This window comes from Nerophis lumbriciformis, linkage group LG04, assembly GCF_033978685.3.
Source record: "Nerophis lumbriciformis linkage group LG04, RoL_Nlum_v2.1, whole genome shotgun sequence".
Classification (NCBI taxonomy): Eukaryota; Metazoa; Chordata; class Actinopteri; order Syngnathiformes; family Syngnathidae; genus Nerophis; species Nerophis lumbriciformis.
The window spans coordinates 51,640,657-51,666,500 of NC_084551.2; the positions used below are offsets into that span (position 1 = coordinate 51,640,657).

The 25,844-nt window shown below is 38.2% G+C and overlaps 1 protein-coding gene across 1 annotated transcript in view; it reads left to right on the top strand.

Annotated features, from left to right (window-relative positions):
- Nucleotides 1-3,287: 3,287 nt before the first annotated feature.
- Nucleotides 3,288-25,844, top strand: part of rhbg (Rh family B glycoprotein) — a 53,686-nt gene continuing 31,129 nt past the window's right edge. The window contains exons 1-3 of the mRNA XM_061956982.2: nucleotides 3,288-3,650; nucleotides 17,243-17,429; nucleotides 17,498-17,648. Of these exons, the coding sequence (XP_061812966.1) occupies nucleotides 3,473-3,650; nucleotides 17,243-17,429; nucleotides 17,498-17,648 (516 nt within the window). The 5' untranslated portion in view covers nucleotides 3,288-3,472. The remainder of the gene's footprint in view (nucleotides 3,651-17,242; nucleotides 17,430-17,497; nucleotides 17,649-25,844) is intronic.

Genomic DNA, 25,844 nt, shown 5'->3' on the forward strand with positions numbered 1-25,844 from the left:
TTAATGCCAAACAAACACATACCAATCGTTGGTTAGAAGGCGATCGCCGAATTTGTCCTCGCTTTCTCCCGTGTCGCTGGCTGTCGTGTAGTTTTCGTCGGTTTTTGCTTGCATACGGTTGTGACGTCACATCGGGAAGCAATCCGCCATTTTCTCACTTTCGTCGGAGGGTGTAACAACACGAACAGGGACGGATTCAAGTTGCACCAGTGGCCCAAAGATGCGAAAGTGGCAAGAAATTGGACGAAATTTGTTCAAAATACGAGGCTGTGGGGAAAGCCGACGAAATGGTCAGTCGTTTGTTCCGCACACTTTACCGACGAAAGCTATGCTACGACAGAGATGGCAAGAATGTGTGGATATCCTGCGACACTCAAAGCAGATGCTGACATCAACTCCAAAACTGGACAGATCAGCTTTCAGGAAAAGAGAGCGGATGAGGGTATGTCTACAGAATATATTAATTGATGAAAACTTTATTCATTACTCGCGGTTTTACGTAAATTATTATACATAAATTGTGTTTACCAGTGATTTAGCTAAAAAACATTTATTTTTTCCAATCATTCGAGTACATTCGGGTAGTCTTGTGTAATGCAGTATTTTGTGTCTATTTAGGTATGGTTAACCTGAGTGCTGAAATCGTGGAAAAATATATGTTCTTAGCACGCGTGAAATGGGCTGTCTGCACTCTCAAAGTGCATGTTGTTGCCAAATGTATTTCATATGCTGTAAACCTAGTTCAGGGGTCGGCAACCCGCGGCTCTAGAGCCGCATGCAGCTCTTTAGCGCCGCCCTAGTGGCTCTCTTGAGCTTTTTCAAACATGTATGAAAAATGGAAAAAGATGAGTGTAAATTTTTGTTTTGTTTGTTTTAATATGGTGTCCGTAGGAAGACAAACATGCCGCAAACCTCCCTAATTGTTATAAAGCACACTGTTTATATTAAACATGCCTCACTGATTCGAGTATTTGGCGAGCGCCGTTTTGTCCTACTAATTTTGTCGGTCCTTGAACTCACCGTAGTTTGTTTACATATATAACTTTCTCCGACTTTCTATGACGTGTTTTATGCCACTTCTTTTTCTGTCTCATTTTGTCCACCAAACTTTTAACGTTGTGCATGAATGCACAAAGGTGAGTTTTGTTGATGTTATTGACTTGTGTGGAGTGCTAATCAGACATATTTGGTCACTGCATGACTGCAAGCTAATCGATGCTAACATGCTATTTAGGCTAGCTATATGTACATATTGCATCATTATGCCTCATTGGTAGGTATATTTGAGGTCATTTAGTTTCCTTTAAGTCATCTTAATTCAATGTATATCTCATGACACACTATCTCTATGTAATATGGCTTCTAATTTTTTGCGGCTCCAGACAGATTTGTTTTTGTATTTTTGCTCTTTCAACATTTTGGGTTGCCGACCCCTGACCTAGTTCATAGTTGTTAGTTTCCTTTAATGCCAAACAAACACATACCAATCGTTGGTTAGAAGGCGATCGCCGAATTCGTCCTCGCTTTCTCCTGTGTCGCTGGCTGTCGTGTCGTTTTCGTCGGTTTCGCTTGCAAACCGATATGGCTCAATAGCTTCAGTTTCTTCTTCAATTTCGTTTTCGCTACCTGCCTCTACACTACAACCATCCGTTTCAATACATGCGTAATCTGTTGAATCGCTTAAGCCGCTGAAATCCGAGTCTGAATCCGAGCTAATGTCGCTATAGCTTGCTGTTCTATGCGCCATGTTTGTTTGTATTTGCATCACTGTGTGACGTCACAGGAAAATGGACGGGTGTATATAACGATGGTTAAAATCAGGCACTTTGAAGCTTTTTTTTAGGGATATTGCGTGATGGGTAAAATTTTGAAAAAAACTTCGAAAAATATAATAAGTCACTGGGAACTGATTTTTAATGGTTTTAATCAGGGGCGTCACTAGCTTTTAAGGACAGGGGGGGCTTTGCCCCCAGGGGATGCACAGGATGCGAGCGAATGTTACGCACGAGCACAAAACTTCACAAACGGCTAACAAAGACTTAGAAATTATTCATTGTTATTATTATTTTTTTTAAATGCACCGGACGAAATGAAATGCTCCCCGGGACGATGGCTTTTAACCATATATTTTCTTTTTCTTTTTATGTATTTATTCATTTTACATTTTATATTAAATGTCTTGGTTTTTCCTCCCTCTGAAAATCCTATTAAATGTTTAACAAGCCATCCTATAATAATAAAACAGCTATTAATGTAACAATACAACAAAACAAATATATTTAATGATGTTTTTTTCATTATTTTAACAATAGGCTTATGTATATCACTTTATATAGATTCTACAAGAAACACAAAACTTAAAAAATGAATGATTTACAATTGCACACACAAGGTTTTGTGCAGCTTCACTCATTGCAAAGGAAGATAATGTGCTTCGTACACCTGCAGGACCGCAAGCAAGGTCGCAGAGAAAATGCGGGCTGGAATTTGAGTGATGTGGGCATTTTCTATATGAACAGGTGGAATGGATTGGATACCGACGCACGAAAGGGGCTCTCTACCTTACGCTACGAAGTGAGGGGAAACTGAGTGAAAAATAACAGGTTATATAATTATTTATTTAAACTCATATTTGGGCCACTTTATAATGAATATGTCGGCATTTATTTGTAAAAAAACAACAACAAAAAACACCAAATTATTTAGGGGGGCTTAAGAATATTTTAGGGGGGCTTGAGCCCCCCTAAAATAGGCCTAACAACGCCAATGGTTTTAACCCTTCTGAAATTGTGATAATGTTCCCCTTTAAATAGCAGCTGACTGATTGACACCAGGTGTGGCCAGGTGCCAATCAGCCGCAGCTGAGGGGAAGCAGCACTCAGGGAGACAATCAGGAAATAACCAAAATAAGAGCGTTGACAGGAAATGACAAAGGACAAACCAAAACATAACTAAACTGTCAGGGACAAGCCTGACAGTGTTGCTGGCATCAAATTCCAAAGTTAATGATTATTTGCAAAAAGTCAAATATGTTGTCTTTGTAGCATATTCAACTGAATATGGGTTGAAAATGATTCGCAAATCATTGTATTCCGTTTATATTTACATCTAACACAATTTCCCAACTCATATGGAAGCGGGGTTTGTATATATGTAGCTTGCCCATCACTGCGTAGCGCGCCAATAGTCGTTTCCCAGTATGATGAACTTTACCTGGAAAGGTACAGGTAAGGCAGGGGCGGACCCAAAGGTGCACAAGTAGGTGTGACCTGCGGAGCAAAAAGGCTCAGTTGTCTCAGTCATTCCACGCACACACACACACACACACACACACACTCTCTCTCTCTCATACATTGTTGTCCGCCTCTGCACCCCAGATTTTGTCCCGGCGGGTCGGCGTTTCTCTGCCAAGTCCTTCATCCTGCCCATCCAGCCTCACTGAGCCCTTGGCGGCAACAGAAGGGCAGCGGCCATGACGGAAGCGTCCACCAACATGCGGCTGAAGCTGCCCGTCGTGTGCTTCATCCTGGAGATCATCCTCATCATCCTCTTTGGGGTGCTGGTGGAGTACGACTACGAGACGGACGCCAAGAAATGGCACAGCAAGAACCACTCCGACTACGAAAACGACTTCTACTTCCGCTACCCAAGTGAGTGGCCTGTGCGGGTCTGGGAGGTTCGGGGTCAGAGGTGACTAAAGTCCCCCGAATGGACGCATTATACTAAAGTCCTGTAGAGGGAGCCATAGAAGTCGTATAATATATTTTTATTAATAACTCTATAGCTCGATGCAGACCAAGCTCCAATCCGTTACATCTGGGCTGAGGAGAAATACATTACCCATCATGCTTTGCATCTGCATAATAGGACTAAAACTAACAAACTAACTTGCAAAAAAATATGTATATGTATATATATATATATATATATATATATATATATATATATATATATATATGTATATATATTAGAGATGCGCGGTTTGCGGGCACAACCGCGGAGTCCACGGATTATCCGCGGATCGGGCGGATGAAATAAAAAAAAATTAGATTTTATCCGCGGGTCGGGTCCGGTCGGGTGGTTGAAATAAAAAAAAATTAGATTTTAAATAGATTCAGGCGGGTGGCAGTTAAACCAATTCGGAAATATATATACATAGTTAAATGTTGTTACCCACATACGAAAAACGATCAGGGCACCTGCAGCATATGCCACAACAGAAGAAAAAAAAAAAAAGAGATGGACACTTTTACGGAGCGGAGAAGGGACGCCTCGCCGGCCCCACCGGGAGCCGTAGCTGAGGCGATCCGCGAGAAGGGCCCGACGCACGTCCAGGGTCACCACCGCGCCCACCGCACCGACACCCCGCCTCGTCCGCCTTCGCCGCGGCCGGCGTCACGCGCAGCAGGTAAGCAGCTTACCTGCCCGCCACCCCCGTGGCCGGGGGCTCGTAACAGGGGTCACTCCGCGCGCAGTGCGCTCACGAAAGGGGTGGGGCTCACCCTGGTTGATATAGACAGCAGCTAGGACGGTGGCCATGGAAGTTGGAACCCGCTAAGGAGTGTGTAACAACCCACCTGCCGAATCAACTAGCCCTGAAAATGGATGGCGCTGGAGCGTCGGGCCCATATACCCGGCCGTCGCCGGCAGCGAGACGCGCTTGGAGGTGCGCTCAGCGCGGCTCCCATATGATTGCGCACTGGTGTGCGTCTGGGTCGTGACAGCGTGGCACGCGAATGTCTGGGCTGCATCGGATCAGTCTCCTTTCTTTAACAGGCAAAAGCTTTATAACCTCACTAATGCCTTGCATCGTCTATATTAGATATATAACAACGGGCGGGTGCGGGCGGATGCGGTTCTGATCAAATGTTAGATCGGGTGGATTGCGGATGGTTGACGACTTTCTGATGCGGTTGCGGATGAAATAATTGCCTATCCGCGCATCTCTAATATATATATATGTTTTAAATATTCAACAAGATGCGCCGAGTTTCCCACAGAACTGCAATCTATTTGTGGCAGTGGGTTGATGACGCTGACTGATGCGTGTGAGTGTCATTTTTATGATAAAGACAAAAAGTCTGCAAAATTTATGACTACCAATGTCAACAACAACAAAAAAAAGAAATACAAATGTCCCTTTTTTTAGTGTTTTTAAATGGGTGGAGGGGTGCACAGTAGCACCCGCTCCTCGGTGAGAAGAGCGATACGTGCTTTTCATATCATTCAGTAACTACAGATGGTCGCTACGTCTGTAAGTGCAAGTTAAAACTCGACTATGCAAAGCCACAGCCATTTATCAACAACACCCAGAAACGCTGCCGGCTTCGCTGGGCCCGAGCTCATCTAAGATGGACTGAGGAGAACTACATTACCCATCATGCTTTGCATCCGCATATTAAGACTAAAACTAACAAACTCACTGGCAAAATTGATTTATATATATATATATAAAAATCAATTTTGCCAGTGAGTTTGTTAGTTTTAGTCTTAATATGCGGATACATATTAAGACTAAAACTAACAAACTCACTGGCAAAATTGATTTATATATATATATATATATATATATATATATATATATATATATATATATATATATATATATATATATATATATATATCAATTTTGCCAGTGAGTTTGTTAGTTTTAGTCTTAATATGCGGATACATATTAAGACTAAAACTAACAAACTCACTGGCAAAATTTATTTATATATATATATATATATATATATATATATATATATATATATATATATATATATATATATATATATATATATATAAAAATCAATTTTGCCAGTGAGTTTGTTAGTTTTAGTCTTAATATGCGTATGCAAAGCATGATGGGTAATGTAGTTCTCCTTAGTCCATCTTAGATGAGCTCGGGCCCAGCGAAGCCGGCAGCGTTTCTGGGTGTTGTTGATAAATGGCTGTGGCTTTGCATAGTCGAGTTTTAACTTGCACTTACAGACGTAGCGACCATCTGTAGTTACTGAAGTGATATGAAAAGCACGTATCGCTCTTCTCACCGAGTAGCGGGTGCTACTGTGCACCCCTCCACCCATTTAAAAACACTAAAAAAAGGGACATTTGTATTTCTTTTTTTTGTTGTTGTTGACATTGGTAGTCATAAATTTTGCAGACTTTTTGTCTTTATCATAAAAATGACACTCACACGCCTATATATATATATATATATATATATATATATATATATATATATATTTGTTTTAAATATTCCACAAGATGCGCCGAGTTTCCCACAGAACTGCAATCTATTTGTGGCAGTGGGTTGATGACGCTCATTTTTATGATAAAAAAGTCTACAAAATTTATGACTACCAATGTCAACAACAAAAAAAAAGAAATACAAATGTCACTTTTTTTAGTGTTTTTAAATGGGGGGTGGGGTTCACAGTAGCACCCGCTCCTCGGTGAGAAGAGCAATATGTGCTTTTTATATCACTTCAGTAACTACAGTTGGTCGCTACATCTGTAAGTGCAAGTTAAAACTCGACTATGCAAAGCCACAGCCATTTATCAACAACACCCAGAAACGCCGCCGGCTTTGCTGGGCCCGAGCTCATCTAAGATGGACTGAGGAGAATTACATTACCCATCATGCTTTGTATCCACATATTAGGACGAAAACTACCAAACTCACTGGCAAAATTGTTTTTTATATATATATATATATATATATATATATATATATATATATATATATATATATATATATATATATATATATATATATATATATATATATATATATATATATATGTTTTAAATATTCAACAAGATGCGCCGAGTTTCCCACAGAACTGCAATCTATTTGTGGCAGTGGGTTGATGATGCTGACTGGTGCATGTGAGTGTCATTTTTATGATAAAAAAGACAAAAAGTCTGCAAAATTTATGAATGCAAAAGTCAACAACAAAAAAAAGAAATACAACTATCACTTCTTTTAGTGTTTTTAAATGGGTGGAGGGGTGCACAGTAGCACCCGCTCCTCGTTGAAAAGAGCGATACGTGCTTTTCATATCACTTCAGTAACTACAGATAGTCGATACGTCTGTAAGTGCAAGTTAAAACTCGACTATGCAAAGCCACAGCCATTTATCAACAACACCCAGAAACGCCGCCGGCTTTGCTGGGCCCGAGCTCATTTAAGATGGACTGAGGAGAACTACATTACCCATCATGCTTTGCATCCACATATTAAGACTAAAACTAACAAACTCACTGGCAAAAAAATGTTTTTATATATATATCCATGTTTTAAATATTCAACAAGATGCGCCGACTTTCCCACAGAACTGCAATCTATTTGTGGCAGTGGGTTGATGACGCTAACTGATGCATGTGCGTGTCATTTTAATGATAAAAAAGACAAAAAGTCAGCAAATAAAATAAAAATGTCAACAAAAATAAAGAAATACAACTATCACTTCTTTTAGTGTTTTTAAATGGGGAAGGGGTGCACAGTAGCACCCGCTCCTCTGTGAGAAGAGCGATACATGCTTTTCATATCACTTCAGAAAACCACTGTCAGTAACTACAGTTGGTCGCTACTTCTGTAAGTGCAAGTTAAAACTCTACTATGCAAAGCCACAGCTATTTATCAACAACACCCAGAAACAGAGCTTCTCTGAAAATTATTTTGAAAATGTGCTTGATTTGTTGCTTTTTTTAATGAAAAATAAATAAAAATAGGCTATCTACAGGGTTAACACTGATCCCTCCTTCCGCATGTCCGTATTCTCTGTAAGAGGCACAATGCCATCTAGTGTAGGGAGTTGTAACAACAAGCTACATGGACAGATAGTCCCGTTATAATGTGTTTTTGAGTGAAGGAACAGCGAGCATCTAAGCTACAGTATTTATGGTGGACCAAATATAAGTAAACGTACAGGAAATATAGGGATTTTTTTTTTTTTTTTATGTAACAAAACAAAAAAGTTTTTTGCAACCCAAAAAATTATTTGTAACACCCCAAATAATAATTTAAAAAAAATACATTTTTTTTTTAAAATATTTTTTTTGTAAAAAACTTATTTTTTTCAATTTTAAGTCCATCATAGTTTGTTTGTTTGTTTTGGCAAACATAGGAACACAACATATTTTAATTCTAACATGCAATAATATTTGTTTGAAGTTTTTATTCTATGAATATTATAATAATTGCATCATGTACTTTTTTCAGAGAATACATGTTCTTCATGGCTATGAAATGCAGAAATATACAATCGTGCAGTTGATAGCTTTCTTTACAATAAACACAAAGGCAAGGTTGGAAAATAGAAATAAAAAGGCAGGCTTTTAATGCATCGCAAGACACTTTTTTGTTTTCAATTTTCAGATTTGTGCAATAAAAAAACATGTTGATGTTTTACATACTCGCTAAGTTGGCAACGCTGATCCATGTATAAACTGTGTTAAAAAGTGGAATAATGATGCCATCTAGAGTAATAATGTGTAACTACAAGCTACATGGACGGACAGTCCCGTTATAATGTGTTTATGAGTGAGGGAGAACAGCGAGCGTCTAATCTACAGTATGTATGGCGGTTCAAATATTAGTGAATGTACAGGAAATATATGGAAAAAAAGGTTTTTATGTAACAAAAAAAAGGTTTTAAAATGGAAAAAAATAATCTGTAAACAAGAAAAAGTTTTTCTGTTTGAAAATATATATTGTTAAATTTCGATGTTATATATATATATATATATATATATATATATATATATATATATATATATGTATGTATATATATATATATATATATATATACACAGTACATTCTTTTATTTTTTCATAATTTATTATTCTTTGGTTGCAAATCCATTTTTAGTTTGTTTTGCCAAACATATAAACACTGCAGTACAAAGTTTCACTACATATTTTTTACTTAAATGTTTTTATGTAACCAAACAAAAAAATCTTTTTAAATGAAAAAATTATCATCCATCCATCCATCCATTTTCTACCGCTTATTCCCTTCGGGGTCGCGGGGGGCGCTGGAGCCTATCTCAGCTACAATCGGGCGGAAGGCGGGGTACACCCTGGACAAGTCGCCACCTCATCCCAGGGCCAACACAGATAGACAGACAACATTCACACTCACATTCACACACTAGGGCCAAAATTATCAGTAAAAAAAAAAAAAAAAGTTTTTCTGTTTGAAAATAAATGTTGTTAAATTTCGAATTTATATGTATAATATGTATGTATATATATATATATATATATATATATATATATATATATATATATATTATATATCTTTTTTATTATTTTTTTTATTTTTTATTTTTTATTTATTCTATTTTTTAATATTTGTATTCATTTATTTTTTTCAATTTTAAATTTCACATTCATTATTCTTTGGTTGCAAATCAATATTTTACTGCAACCCCCCCGTGACTCCGAACGGGACAAGTGGTAGAAAATGGATGTATGGATGGATAAACACTGCAGTACAAGGTTTCACTACATATTTTTTAATTAAATGTTTTTATGTAACCAAACAAAAAAATATTTTAAAATGAAAACATTATCTGTAAACAAAAAAAAACGTTTTTCTGTTTGAAAATACATTTTGTTAAATTTCAATGTGATATGTATATGTATATTATGTATATATATATGTTTTTTTTCATTTTTTTAAATGTATTTTTATTTATTCTATTTTTTAAATATTTGTATTTATTTATTTTTTTCAATTTTAAATTTCACATTCATTATTCTTTGGTTGCAAATCAATATTTTAGTTTGTTTTGGCAAACATATAAACACTGCAGTACAAAGTTTCACTACATATTTTTTTAATTAAATGTTTTTATGTTACCAAACAAAAAAATATTTTAAAATGAAAACATTATCTGTAAACAAAAAAAAAAGTTTTTCTGTTTGTAAATACATTTTGTAAAATTTCAATTTTATATGTATATTGTATATTATGTATGTATATATCTTTTTTAAATGTTTTAAAATGTATTTCTATTTATTCTATTTTTTAATATTTTTATTTATTCATTTATTTATTTTTAATTTAAATTTCACATTTATTATTCTTTGGTTGCAAATTTTGTCCGAACGGGACAAAAAGCGGTAGAAAATGGATGTATGGATGGATAAACACTGCAGTACAATGTTTCACTCCATATTTTTTTATTTTTAAAAGCAATACTACTTCTATAAACATTATAGTAATTGCATCATGTACTTTTGCAGAGAATACATGTTCTTCACGACTAGAATCGTGATCAAAATAATCCCCCCCAAAAACGGATTAACTCGCTGTACTATAAAGACAATATAACATACATCCATAAATGTGGATGCATATGCAAAAGTGCAATATATTTATTTGTACAGTAAATCTATTTATTTATATCTGCACCTTCTTTTGTAAATGCAAACCCTCTGCACCTTATGGCTCTTTTATCCTGCACCAGAAGGAGCTATTGCAACGAAAAGTCGTTCTTATCTGTACTGTAAAGTTAAAAATTGAATGACAATAAACAAAGTCTAAAACTATAAAATGCATAAATATACACTCCTGCAGTTGATAGCTTTATTTGCATTAAACAAAAAGGCAAGGTTGGAAAATAGAAATAAAAATGCAGGCTTTTAATGCACATTTTTGTTTTTTAGATTTGTGCAAAAAAAGACAATATTTTAATGTTTTACATTGGCGAGGCTCCATAAAACAAGAATAATAAATGTTGAGTTAACTAAGAGGTCAAAAGTACAAAAGGGGCGGAGCCACAGTCATGTGATGTTGATACAGGAAGTGAACATAACCTTTCCAGCACACTCAAATGTAAAAAAAAGAATAACTTGGGTCTCATAAGTTTAGTCCTCATCCAAGTGTCCGTCAAAGTGACTTTTGGACCCGTCAGAACCGGTTGTGCAGCGTCAGAACCCGTGAGCGTGTGTCCCGAGGCACAACGATGGGAATGCAGAAAGATGAAGACTTTCTTCTTATCGCCTTCTTCATCTTCTCAAAGTCTCCGGCGAGTTTGAGCACAAGGCTTCCTGCTGCGGGCGTCTGATGGCCGTAGTAATAACAAGGCGATAAGAACGTCGCAAAGATTGTTTTCATTGCAGAGGAGGGGGAGGGGCCTTCCTCGTCTTTGTGTTGATAGTAGTCAGACTTCTGATGGACAGGTCACATGATCTGATTTCATCACGCCTGATAAGCCCTCAGTGTCACGGGAACGCCAACACGTCTTCATGTTTCAGCTGCGTTTTTTTCTCTGTGTGTGTGTGTGTGTGTGTGTGTGTGTGTGTGTGTGTGTGTGTGTGTGTGTGTGAGAGAGCACAGAGGTGACTTTAAGACATGTTAACTTGCGAGTGTTAATGATGACTCGACAGTAACTTTGTTATCGTGCTTTATTTACTCCCCGGAGGTTAGAAAGTGATGACCATTTGACAATAATTGACCTCAATGATTTGACTATTTGGGCCCCCGACGCTTTGATCCGATCGCGGTTCCCGGGGTGAATAAGCAGGGGCGTCCATGGTAACGTTGCTTGGATGGCAACATATGTTGCTCCAAAACCTGTATGTACCTTTCAGCATTAATGGTGCCTTCACAGATGTGTAAGTTACCCATGTCTTGGGCACTAATACACCCCCATACCATCACACATGCTGAGTTTTCAACTTTGCGCCTATAACAATCCGGATGGTTCTTTTCCTCTTTGGTCCGGAGGACACGAGGTCCACAGTTTCCAAAAACAATTTGAAATGTGGACTCGTCAGACCGCAGAACACTTTTCCACATTGCATCAGTCCCTCTTAGATGAGCTCAGGCCCAGCGAAGCCGACGGCGTTTCTAGGTGTTGTTGATAAACGGTTTTCGCCTTGCATAGGAGAGTTTTAACTTGAACTTACAGATGTAGCGACCAACTGTAGTTACTGACAGTGGGTTTCTGAAGTGTTCCTGAGCCCATGTGGTGATATCCTTTACACACTGATGTCGCTTGTTGATGCAGTACAGCCTGAGGGATCGAAGGTCACGGGCTTAGCTGCTTACTTGCAGTGATTTCTCCAGATTCTCTGAACCCTTTGATGATATTACGGACCGTAGATGGTGAAATCCCTAAATTCCTTGCAATAGCTGGTTGAGAAAGGTTTTTCTTAAACTGTTCAACAATTTGCTCACGCATTTGTTGACAAAGTGGTGACCCTCGCCCCATCCTTGTTTGTGAATGACTGAGCATTTCCTGGAATCTACTTTTATACTCAATCATGGCACCCACCTGTTCCCAATTTGCCTGTTCACCTGTGGGATGTTCCAAATAAGTGTTTGATGAGCATTCCTCAACTTTATCAGTATTTATTGCCACCTTTACCAACTTCTTTGTCACGTGTTGCTGGCATCAAATTCTAAAGTTAATGATTATTTGCAAAAAAAAAAAAATGTTTATGAGTTTGAACATTAAATATGTTGTCTTTGTAGCATATTCAACTGAATATGGGTTGAAAATGATTTGCAAATCATTGTATTCCGTTTATATTTACATCTAACACAATTTCCCAACTCATATGGAAACGGGGTTTGTGTATATATATATATATATATATATATATATATATATATATATATATATGTATGTATGTATGTATGTATGTATATATATGTATGTATGTATATATATTTTTTTTTTTTGGGGGGGGGGGGTTGTTTTGTTTAGTGTTTTTGTATTTATTTATTTTTTTCAAAATAATACATTAAGAGAATAGTGATGAATCGATAATTTAAAAAAATTATATATATATATATATATATATATATATATATATACATATACACAGTTTTATCAGCATTGTTATTTTAATAATTGACCGTTGGGGTGTGAATCTTTGATCTGATTGCGGTTCCTGGGGTGACCAAATGAATTCAGAATTGATTCTCAATGTATTATTTTGAAAAAAATAAATAAATACAAAAAAACTAAAACAAAACAAAATAACAACAACAACAAAAACGATTTTCACAATGTATTGTTTGGAATAATATTAATAAAAAATATGTGGAACTCAGCTAGGCTAGCAGGAAGTTAGCTGGGGGAACAGGAAGTTAGCCAAGCTACAAGGAAGTTAGCAAGGCAATACATTTGTTTTTTTTTACTTTTCTTTATCCGAGAGGGACAAGCGGTAGAAAATGGATGGATGGATTAACAGCTGGGCTACCAGTGGCACCAAACCTGAAGGATATACATCTTCATATCTTTAAATACATAAGCAGGAAGGCCAGAGAAAGTTGTCAGACTAACATTACCTTGACTTCCTGCTCGCCAAGATAACTTCCGTTTTATTTTGTGAAATTGCAGCATTTTTCTCATGTTGTTTTTAGTGGTTTTTATTTTTTTTTTGCATTTGTTTTTAATCCTGCCGTATTTTTGATATGCAGCATATCCTTGTTGAATGGGTTTGTTTGTGTGTTTTGGTGTTGGACCTATTTAAATGGTGGAGCGCTTAATCAGCAGTTTTAATTGGCGTTCTCTCTCATTGGAATTGGACAAATTAGCCTTTTTTGTCTGTGGATAAAAGTCTTTAAACGCGCTAAAAGATTGAGCAGAGTTGCATTGGCTGTCCTCGCTTTGTTGCCAGTATCTGGGACAGGAGGCCAGTGGGGACGCTGGCATCACCCACTGTGTGTCTGTGCCAGCTAACTGTCGCCATGGCAACGGCAGCCATTGAACAGCCCGTTATTGTAGTCCCGAAACATATTTTCTCAGCGGGTGTGCCAAAATAAATGAGCAAAATGTGTTTGTTAGGATGAGAACATGTTTAAAATCCCTAATTAATATCAACCAATAAGCTTTTTTACTGCACATTTATTGCTGATATTGCATCTTTCTCAGTTGTATGTTGAAGACACGTGTTAGGGTTAAATGTAGTACGTGTCCTGGTAATGATACACTCTACACCAGCGGTCCCCAAACTACCACTAGCGTCCAAAATTTGGCCCACGGGAAGTCCCAAGTAAAAACTTTTTTTATTTTTTTTATTTTAATCATTATTCTTTAGTATGTCCTCTCTCGCCCATTCATCTATCCATTTTCTACCGCTTGTTACTCTTTGGGTCTCCTCGCCACTCAGGCAAATCATATTGTCTAAAAATGCATTTTGCCTTTATTTATATATATATATTAGAGATGCGCGGATAGGCAATTTATTTCATCCGCAACCGCGTCAGAAAGTCGTCAACCATCCGCCATCCACCTGAGGTAACGTTTGATCAGAACTGCACCCGCCCGCCATCCGCCCGTTGTTATATATCTAATATTAATAAAAAAAATTAAAAAAAAGGGTGAAAACTACGCGAATTGCACCTTGTGCAGACAAGATTTTTCGATCGGACACGGAGGAATTAGCGATGTAAAAGACCACGTTGGGACAAAAAAACACAAGTCTAATGCCGTTGCTAGCGATACAAGTGGAAAACTTTCAACGTTTTTCGTCGCCCAAACAGATTCTTTGGATGTGATAAATGCCGAAGTTTTATTACGGAGGCAATAATTGAGCATGGACTTCCAATCGCACTGGCTGATCACATGGGACAGTTAATAATGTAATGCAACCTTTAAAAATCATTACGCGGTGATCGCGATCCCAAAAATAAACTTTTCTTGCATGATAATGTCCAGAAAAATTAGCTTTATATAACTATAGAGTCCTTTTAACAAATGAGTTTGATGGTTTATCACAAACCTTAAATGAAAGAAGTCCTTTGTTCTCCTGCACCATGCATGCGCAATCCTGTCGGCTGTATTTCACAGCACGACATACTGTTAAAAGTGTTTATACTATTTATACTTTCAATTAACAAATTGAAGTCTTGTGAAAGGTTGACAGGATAACTGGCATTAACTGTCAAAATAATTTCAAACTATTGAAGTTAGCTTACAGAATAAACATGTCAATCAACCCATATGATTTTTGCTGTAATATTTTTGTTTTGAAAAGTCACTGTGACTGATAGAAAAGTGATGGTTTTAGCAACATTTTAACCTGTCTGAATGCTAATAATCATTTTGCGTCGGGGGGCGAAGCCCTGAACCCTCCACCAGGACTTTGTCCTGGACCTACCGGGGCCTGCGGCCCTTGGACCCTGGCTACTAGGTTTTTCTGATTTAAAAGTTGGCAGGTATGGTGAGGTTATAAAGCTTTTGCCTGTTAAAGAAAGGAGACTGATCCAATGCAGCACAGACTTTCGCGTGCCACGCTGTCACGACCCAGACACACACCAGTGCGCAATCATATGGGAGCCGCGCTGAGCGCACCTCCAAGCGCGTCTCGCTGCCGGCGACGGCCAGGTATGGGCCCACGCTCCAGTGCCATCCATTTTCAGGGCTAGTTGATTCGGCAGGTGGGTTGTTACACACTCCTTAGCGGGTTCCGACTTCCATGGCCACCGTCCTGCTCTCTATATCAACCAGGGTGAGCCCCACCCCTTTCGTGAGCGCACTGCGCGCGGAGTGACCCCTGTTACGCGCCCCCGGCAACAGGGGTGGCAAGCAGGTAAGCTGCGCGGGCGTAGCGCGCGGAGTGACCCCTGTTACGAGCCCCCGGCCACGGGGGTGGCGGGCAGGTAAGCTGCTTACCTGCTGCGCGTGACGCCGGCCGCGGCGAAAGCGGACGAGGCGGGGTGTCGGTGCGGTGGGCGCGGTAGTGACCCTGGACGTGCGTCGGGCCCTTCTCGCGGATCGCCTCAGCTACGGCTCCCGGTGGGGCCCTCTCGGGGGAAGGGGCCTCGGTCCCGGACCCCGGCGAGGCGTCCCTTCTCCGCTCCGTAAAAGTGTCCATCTCTTTTCTTTTTTTTTCTTCTGTTGTGGCATATGCAGCAGGTGCCTTCTCGTTTTTCGTATGTGGGTAACAACATTTAACTATGTATATATATTTCCGAATTGGTTTAACTGCCACCCGCAAAAAAAAAAATCAAAAAAAAAATCAAAAAAAAAATCTAATTAATCCGCCCGACCCGACCCGCGAGCGGATAAAATCTTATTTTTTTTAATTTCATCCGCCCGATCCGCGGATAATCCGCGGACTCCGCGGTTGTGTCCGCAAACCGCGCATCTCTAATATATATATATATATACATATATATATATGTATATATATATATATATTAGAGATATATATATGGCAAAATGCATTTTTAGACATGTAAATGTTAATGTATATATATGTGTGTGTATATGTATATATATACATATATATACACATACATATATATATATATACACACACACATATACATATATATGTATATATATGCACATATACATATATATGTGTGTGTGTGTATATATATATATATATATATATATATATATATATATATATATATATATATATATATATATATATGAATAAACATATATTTATATATATATATATATATATATATATATATATATACATACATACATGCATATATACATATATATGTGTGTACATATGTATGTACGTATGTGTGTATATATATATATATATATATATATATATACATATATATGTGTATATACATATATGTATATACATATATGTATATATATATATATACATACATATATATGTATATATACTTATATATGAATAAACACATATATATATTTATATATACAATATATATATATATATATATTATATATGTATTGTATATATAATATATATATATATATATTTATATATACATACATATATATATATATATATATATATATATATTTATATATACATACATGCATATATACATATATATGTGTATATATATATATATATATATATATATTTATGTATATACATATATATGTGTATATACATATATGTGTGTATATATATATATATATATATATATATATATATATATATATATATATATATATATACATACATATGTATGTATATATACTTATATATGAATAAACCTATATATATATTTATATATACAGTATATATATATATATACATACATACATATACTGTATATATATACGCATATATATATATATATATATATATATATATATATATATATTTATATGTATAGACCGGCCCCCTGGCCCTGCGCTACACATTAGCGCCAATGGAGAGTCCATGTGTTGAGCTGAAAGCGAAAAAGTTAGCGGGCGAGGAATTGAGCCTTGCGGAACGCCGCCTGGATTTCCTTAAGCATCAGTTCTCACTTCTCACCTGGCCTTTGTCCCTCAGGCTTCCAGGACGTGCACGTGATGATTTTCATCGGCTTCGGCTTCCTCATGACTTTCCTGCAGCGCTACGGCTTCAGCAGCGTGGGCTTCAACTTCCTGATCGCCGCCTTCGCGCTGCAGTGGGCCACGCTCATGCAGGGCTTCTTCCACGGCATGCACGAAGGCAAGATCCACATCGGGGTGGAGAGGTAAACCGCCGTCCGCGTCCCAGCTCTACGCCACGGTCCTCCTTGCAACACCTTTGTGTCTTTCCCAGCATGATCAACGCTGACTTCTGCACCGGGTCCGTGCTGATCTCCTTCGGAGCGGTTCTGGGTAAAACCAGTCCGATCCAGCTTCTTGTCATGGCGCTGTTTGAGGTCATTCTGTTCGCCGTCAATGAGTTCGTACTGCTGTCTGTTTTGGGGGTGAGTCATTTGCTTCCATTACGAATGGTTATGGTTTTAATTTAATCGGAACATTACAATATGGTACACCACATATTTACAGTTTGTCATTACAACATATCAGAAAAGGGGTAGGAAGAAGCAGAACTTAATTAATCCTATACCTTTTCCATTTTATAGCAATTTCTCACACACACTGTCACAAATCACTTGGCAACACACACACACTCTGCTCCCATGAAATGTCTCTCAACTGCATATTTGAAATGTTTTCTTTTTAAGTAATTCAATAATTCCTTTCCCTAGTAATGAATTACATTTATGAAAGAGTAATTCCATTAGTCATTCAATTGCTTTTTTGGTCAAATAAAGAGTAACTATAACTAGAATTTGCAATTCCGGGAGGAATTACGTGTAAATTTCCTATGTGCACAAGCCGCCTAACCATGTGAGCAGAACTGGACTGCTTGATTGTCCAAGATGAGTGGAGTGTGTGGATGTTGGAACGGTTCGAAACGATTGATAAATGTGGGATATGGAGAGGTTTGTATATTGCCCATTCATTTGCAAAATTCCTGGCAATTCCGGGGAAATCAGGAATTTTCAGAACGGGGAAACATGCTGGCTCGATTGTTCAGGGTGAGTGGAGTGTGTGGATGTTGGAACGGTTTTAAATTGGATTAGAAATGTGGGATATGCCGTTGATTGTATATTTCCCATTCATTGTTGATGGGAAGAAAATTCCTGCAAATTCCGGGAAAACAGGGAATTTGAGGAAAGGGATAACATGTTTTGATGTATCGAAAGAGTAGTGTGGATGATTGAAAGCTAAAAGCTAAAAAAAATAGCGCAACATTTTGGGCATTGTAGAACTATGAATATGTCCATTCACTTTGATGGGAATTTGCTAGGAATTTGGGAATTTCGGGAAAACTGGGAATTTTTGAAAATGAAAATAATACCACAATTGTCCTAGATGATATGTATGGGTTGGTGTTGGAATTTTCCAAAACGGTTGAAAAATGTTGACGTAGTAAGAGTTTGAATTTGAATTGGTATTTCGCAATTCCTGGAGTTTCAGGAAAACCGGGAATTTGTACAAAAAAAAGACAATTCTTGCTGTCCCAACTAAGAGGAATGTTTTGAAGGTGCAATGGTCAAAAACGGTTAAAAATGTGGACTGTGAATACTTTCCAGGAAGATGCAAAAATAGGGCTTTGGAACATCGGGAATTCTGGTAATTTCGTGGGGGATGTTTAACTTGGAAAATGGTAGTTTTATTGTCCAAGATGAGTGGAGTGTGTAGATGGTGGAACGGTTCAAATCGGTTGAGAAATGTGGGATATGGAGAGGTTTGTATATTGCCAATAATTTGCAAGGGGGGGAAATTCCTGGCAATTCCGGGGTATTCAGGGAATTTTTGGAACAATGAAACATGCTGGCTTGAATGTCCGGGGTGAGTGGAGTGTGTGGATGGTGGAACGGTTCAAATCGGATGAGAAATTTGTGATATGCAGTGGATTGTATATTTCCCATTCATTGTTGATGGGAAGAAAATTCCATGAAAACTGGGAATTTTGGAAAGGGAAAACGTGTTTTGAGTTTTTTTTATATTTAGAGTGGTGTGTGTGGATGGTTGAAAGGTTGGAATTGGGTAAAAAAATGGCACATCATTTTGGGCATTGTAGAACTATGAATATGTCCATTCACCTTGATGGGAATTTCCTAGAAATTTAGGAATTTCGGGAAAACCTGGCATTTTTGAAAATATAAATAATCCCACAATTGTCGTAGATGATAAGAATGGGTTGGCTTTGGAATTTTCCGAAAAGGTTGAAAGATGTTGACGTAGTAACAGTTTGAATTTGCAGTGGTATTACAGAATTCCTGGAATTTGGGGAAAACCGGGAATTTGTACAACAAAAAGACAATTCTTGTTGTCCTAACTCAGATGAATGTTTTGAAGGTGGTCGAAAGATCGGAATTGGGTAAAAAATGGCGCATCATTTTGGGCAATGTAGAACTATGAATATGTCCATTCATTTTGATGGATATTTCCTGGAAATTTGGGAATTTCGAGAAAACCTGGAATTAAAAAAAATATAGATAATACCACAATTGTCGTAGTTGATAGGAATGGGTTGGTGTTGGAATTTTCAGATACGGTTGAAAGATGTTGACGTAGTAACAGTTTCAATGTGCAGTGGTATTACAGAATTCCTGGAATTTTGGGGAAACCGGGAATTTGTTCAACAAAAAGACAATTCTTGTTGTCCCAACTAGGATGAATGTTTTAAAGGTGGTCGAAAGATCGGAATTGGGTAAAAAATGGCGCATCATTTTGGGCATTGTAGAACTATGAATATGTCCATTCATTTTGATGGAAGTTTCCTGGAAATTTGGGGATTTCGGGAAAACCTGGAATTTAAAAAAATATAGATAATACCAAAATTGTCGTAGATGATAAGAATGGGTTGGTGTTGGAATTTTCCGAAAAGGTTGAAAGATGTTGACGTAGTAACAGTTTGAATTTGCAGTGGTATTACACAATTCCTGGAATTTTGGGAAAACCGGGAATTTGTACAACAAAAAGACAATTCTTGTTGTCCTAACTCAGATGAATGTTTTGAAGGTGGTCGAAAGATCGGAATTGGGTAAAAAATGGTGCATCATTTTGGGCAATGTAGAACTATGAATATGTCCATTCATTTTGATGGAAATTTCCTGGAAATTTGGGGATTTCGGGAAAACCTGGAATAAAAAAAAATATAGATAATACCACAATTGTCGTAGATGATAGGAATGGGTTGGTGTTGGAATTTTCCGATACGGTTGAAAAATGTTGACGTAGTAACAGTTTGAATTTGCAGTGGTATTACAGAATTCCTGGAATTTGGGGAAAACCTGGAATTTGTACAACAAAAAGACAATTCTTGTTGTCCCAACTAAGAGGAATGTTTTGAAGGTGGTCGAAAGGTCGGAATTGGGTAAAAAATGGCGCATCATTTTGGGCATTGTAGAACTATGAATATGTCCATTCATTTTGATAGAAATTTCCTGGAAATTTGGGAATTACGGGAAAACCTGGAATTTAAAAAAATATAGATAATACCACAATTGTCGGAGATGATACGAATGGGTTGGTGTTGGAATTTTCCGAAACGGTTGAAAAATGTTGACGTAGTAACAGTTTCAATTTGCAGTGGTATTACAGAATTCCTGGAATTTTGGGGAAACCGGGAATTTGTACAACAAAAAGACAATTCTTGTTGTCCCAACTAGGATGAATGTTTTAAAGGTGGTCGAAAGATCGGAATTGGGTAAAAAAATGGCGCATCATTTTGGGCATTGTAGAACTATGAATATGTCCATTCATTTTGATGGAAATTTCCTAGAAATTTGGGAGTTTCGGGAAAACCTGGAATTTTTGAAAATATAGATAATACCACAATTGTCGTAGATGATTAAGAATGGGTTGGTGTTGCAATTTTCCGAAACGGTTGAAAAATGTTGACGTAGTAACAGTTTGAATTTGCATTGGTATTTTGCAATTTCCCGGAATTTCGGGAAAACCGGGAATTTGTACCAAAAAAAAAGACAACTTAAGTTGTTCCAACTAAGAGTAATGTTTTGAAGGTGCAATGGTCAAAAACGGTTGAAAATAAGGACTGTGAAAAGTTTCCAGGAAGAGGTGAATATAGGACTTTGGAAACCCGGGAAATTCCTGGAATTTTTTTTTTTAACCTATAAAAGTTTAGTTTGATTGTCCAAGGTGAGTGGAGTGTGTGGATGGTGGAACGGTTCAAATCGGATGAGAAATTTGTGATATGCAGTCGATTGTATATTTTCCATTCATTGTCTATGGGAAGAAAATTCCAGGAAAACCGGGAATTTTGGAAAGGGAAAACATGTTTTGAGTTTTTTATATATTTAGAGTAGTGTGTGTGGATGGTCGAAAGGTTGGAATTGGGTAAAAAAAAATGGCGCATCATTTTGGGCATTGCAGAACTATGAATATTTCCATTCATTTTAATGGAAATTTCGGAATTTCAGGAAAACCTGGAATTTAAAAAAATATAGATAATACTACAGTTGTCGTAGATGATAAGAATGGGTTGGTGTTGGAATTTTCCGAAACGGTTGAAAAATGTTGACGCAGTAAGAGTTTGAATTCAAATTGGTATTTCGCAATTCCTGGAATTTCAGGAAAACCGGGAATTTGTACAAAAAAAAAGACAATTCTTGTTGTCCCAACGAAGAGGAATGTTTTGAAGGTGCAATGGTCAAAAACGGTTAAAAATGTGGACTGTGAATACTTTCCAGGAAGATGCGAAAATAGGGTTTTGGAAAATCTGGATTTCTGGTAATTTTGTGGGAGGTTTTTTAACTTGGAAAATGGTAGTTTTATTGTCCAAGATGAGTGGAGTGTGTAGATGGTGGAACGGTTCAAATCGGTTGAGAAATGTGGGATATGGAGAGGTTTGTATATTGCCAATAATTTGCAAGGGGGGGATTCCTGGCAATTCCGGGGTATTCAGGGAATTTTTGGAACAATGAAACAGGCTGGCTTGAATGTCCGGGGTGAGTGGAGTGTGTGGATGGTGGAACGGTTCAAATCGGATGAGAAATTTGTGATATGCAGTGGATTGTATATTTCCCATTCATTGTTGATGGGAAGAAAATTCCATGAAAACCGGGAATTTTGGAAAGGAAAAACGTGTTTTGAGTTTTTTATATATTTAGAGTGGTGTGTGTGGATGGTCGAAAGGTTGGAATTGGGTAAAAAATGGCGCATCATTTTGGGCATTGTAGAACTATGAATATGTCCATTCACCTTGATGGGAACTTCCTAGAAATTTAGGAATCCCACAATTGTCGTAGATGATAAGAATGGGTTGGTTTTGGAATTTTCCGATACGGTTGAAAAATGTTGACGTAGTAACAGTTTGAATTTGCAGTGGTATTACACAATTCCTGGAATTTTGGGAAAACCGGGAATTTTTACAACAAAAAGACAATTCTTGTTGTCCTAACTCAGATGAATGTTTTGAAGGTGGTCGAAAGATCGGAATTGGGTAAAAAATGGTGCATCATTTTGGGCAATGTAGAACTATGAATATGTCCATTCATTTTGATGGAAATTTCCTGGAAATTTGGTAATTTCGGGAAAACCTGGAATTAAAAAAAATATAGATAATACCACAATTGTCGTAGATGATAGGAATGGGTTGGTGTTGGAATTTTCCGATACGGTTGAAAAATGTTGACGTAGTAACAGTTTGAATTTGCAGTGGTATTACACAATTCCTGGAATTTTGGGAAAACCGGGAATTTGTACAACAAAAAGACAATTCTTGTTGTCCTAACTCAGATGAATGTTTTGAAGGTGGTCGAAAGATCGGAATTGGGTAAAAAATGGCGCATCATTTTGGGCAATGTAGAACTATGAATATGTCCATTCATTTTGATGGAAATTTCCTGGAAATTTGGGAATTACGGGAAAACCTGGAATTTAAAAAAATATAGATAATACCACAATTGTCGTAGATGATACAAATGGGTTGGTGTTGGAATTTTCCGAAACGGTTGAAAAATGTTGACGTAGTAACAGTTCGAATTTGCATTGGTATTTCGCTATTTCGGGAAAACCTGGAATTTGTACAAAAAAAAAAGACAACTTAAGTTGTTCCAACTAAGAGGAATGTTTTGAAGGTGCAATGGTCAAAACGGTTGAAAATAAGGACTGTGAAAAGTTTCCAGGAAGAGATGAAAATAGGACTTTGGAAACCTGGGAAATTCCTGGAATTTTTTTTTAACTTGGAAAAGTGTAGTTTGATTGTCCAAGGTGAGTGGAGTGTGTGGATGGTGGAACGGTTCAAATCGGATGAGAAATGTGTGATATGCAGTCGATTGTATACCGGTATTTTCCATTCATTGTCGATGGGAAGAAAATTCCAGGAAAACCGGGAATTTTGGAAAGTAAAAACATGTTTTGAATTTTTTATATATTTAGAGTAGTGTGTGTGGATGGTCGAATGGTTGGGATTGGGTAAAAAATGGCTCATCATTTTGGGCATTGTAGAACTATGGATATGTCCATTCATTTTGATGGAAGTTTACTGGAAATTTGGGAATTTCGGCAAAACCGGGAATTTTTGAAAATATAGATGTCGTAGATGATAAGAATGGGTTGGGGTTGGAATTTTTCCAAACAGTTGAAAAATGTTGACGTAGTAACAGTTTGAATTTGAATTGGTATTTCGCAATTCCTGGAATTTTGGGAAAACCGGGAATTTGTACGAAAAAAAAAAAGACAACTTAAGTTGTTCCAACTAACAGGAATAATTTGAAAGTGGAATGGTCAAAAACGATTGAAAATAAGGTCTGTGGAAACTTTCCAGGAAGAGGTGAAAATAGGACTTTGGAAACCCGGGAAATTCCTGGATTTTTTTTTTTTCACTTGGAAAAGTGTAGTTTGTTTGTCCAAGGTGAGTGGAGTGTGTGGATGGTGGAACGGTTCAAAGCGGATGAGAAATTTGTGAGTTGATTGTATATTTCCCATTATTTGTCGATGGGAAGAAAATTCCAGGAAAACCGGGAATTTTGGAAAGTAAAAACATGTTTTGAGTTTTTGATATATTTAGAGTAGTGTGTGTGGATGGTCGAACGGTTGGAATTGGGTAAAAAATGGCTCATCATTTTGGGCATTGTAAAACTATGAATATGTCCATATATTTTGATGGAAATTTCCTCCAAATTTGGGAATTTCGAGAAAACCGGGAATTTTTGAAAATATAGATAATGTCGTAAATGATAAGAATGGGTTGGTGTTGGAATTTTTCCAAACAGTTGAAAAATGTTGACGTAGTAACAGTTTGAATTTGAATTGGTATTTCGCAATTCCTGGAATTTTGGGAAAACTGGGAATTTGTACGAAAAAAAAAGACAACTTAAATTGTTCCAACTAAGAGGAATGTTTTGAAGGTGCAATGGTCAAAACGGTTGAAAATAAGGACTGTGAAAAGTTTCCAGGAAGAGGTGAAAATAGGACTTTGTAAACCCGGGAAATTTCCGGAATTATTTTTTAACTTCTCCTCTCTGAGCTGCCACCTTAACGTGGTAGAGGAGTTTGCGTGTCCCAATGATCCTAGGAGCTATGTTGTCCGGGGGCTTCCATGCCCCCTGGTAGGGTCTCCCAAGACAAACAGGTCCTAGGTGAGGGATCAGACAAAGAGCAGCTCGAAGACGTCTATGGAAATGCAAGAACCGAGACTCAGATTTCCCTCGCCCGGACGCGGGTCACCGGGGCCCCCCTCCGGAGCCAGGCCCGGAGTTGGGGCACGATGGCGAGTGCCTGGTGGCCGGGCCTGTCCCCATGGGGCCCGGCCGGGCACAGCCCGAAGAGGCAACGTGGGTCCCCCCTCCAATGGGCTCACCACCCATAGCAGGGGCCATAGAGGTCGGGTGCAATGTGAGCTGGGCGGTAGCCGAAGGCAGGGCACTTGGCGGTCCGATCCTCGGCTACAGAAGCTAGCTCTTGGGACGTGGAACGTCACCTCGCTGGGGTGGAAGGAGCCTGAGCTAGTGCGCGAGGTAGAGAAGTTCCGGTTGGATATAGTCGGACTCACCTCGACGCACAGCAAGGGCTCTGGAACCAGTTCTCTCGAGAGGGGCTGGACTCTCTTCCACTCTGGCGTTGCCAGCAGTGAGAGGCGACGGGCTGGGGTGGCAATTCTTGTTGCCCCCCGGCTCAGAGCCTGCATGTTGGAGTTCAACCCGGTGGACGAGAGGGTAGCTTCCCTCCGCCTTCGGGTGGGGGGACGGGTCCTGACTGTTGTTTGCGCTTACGCGCCAAACAGCAGCTCAGAGTACCCACCCTTTTTGGATTCACTCGAGGGAGTACTTGAGAGTGCTCCCCCGGGTGATTCCCTCGTTCTACTGGGGGACTTCAACGCTCATATTGGCAACGACAGTGAAACCTGGAGAGGCGTGATTGGGAAGAATGGCCGCCCGGATCTGAACCCAAGTGGTGTTTTGTTATTGGACTTTTGTGCCCGTCACGGATTGTCCATAACGAACACCATGTTCAAGCATAAGGGTGTCCATATGTGCACTTGGCACCAGGACACCCTAGGCCGCAGTTCTATGATCGACTTTGTAGTTGTGTCATCGGATTTGCGGCCTCATGTTTTGGACACTCGGGTGAAGAGAGGGGCG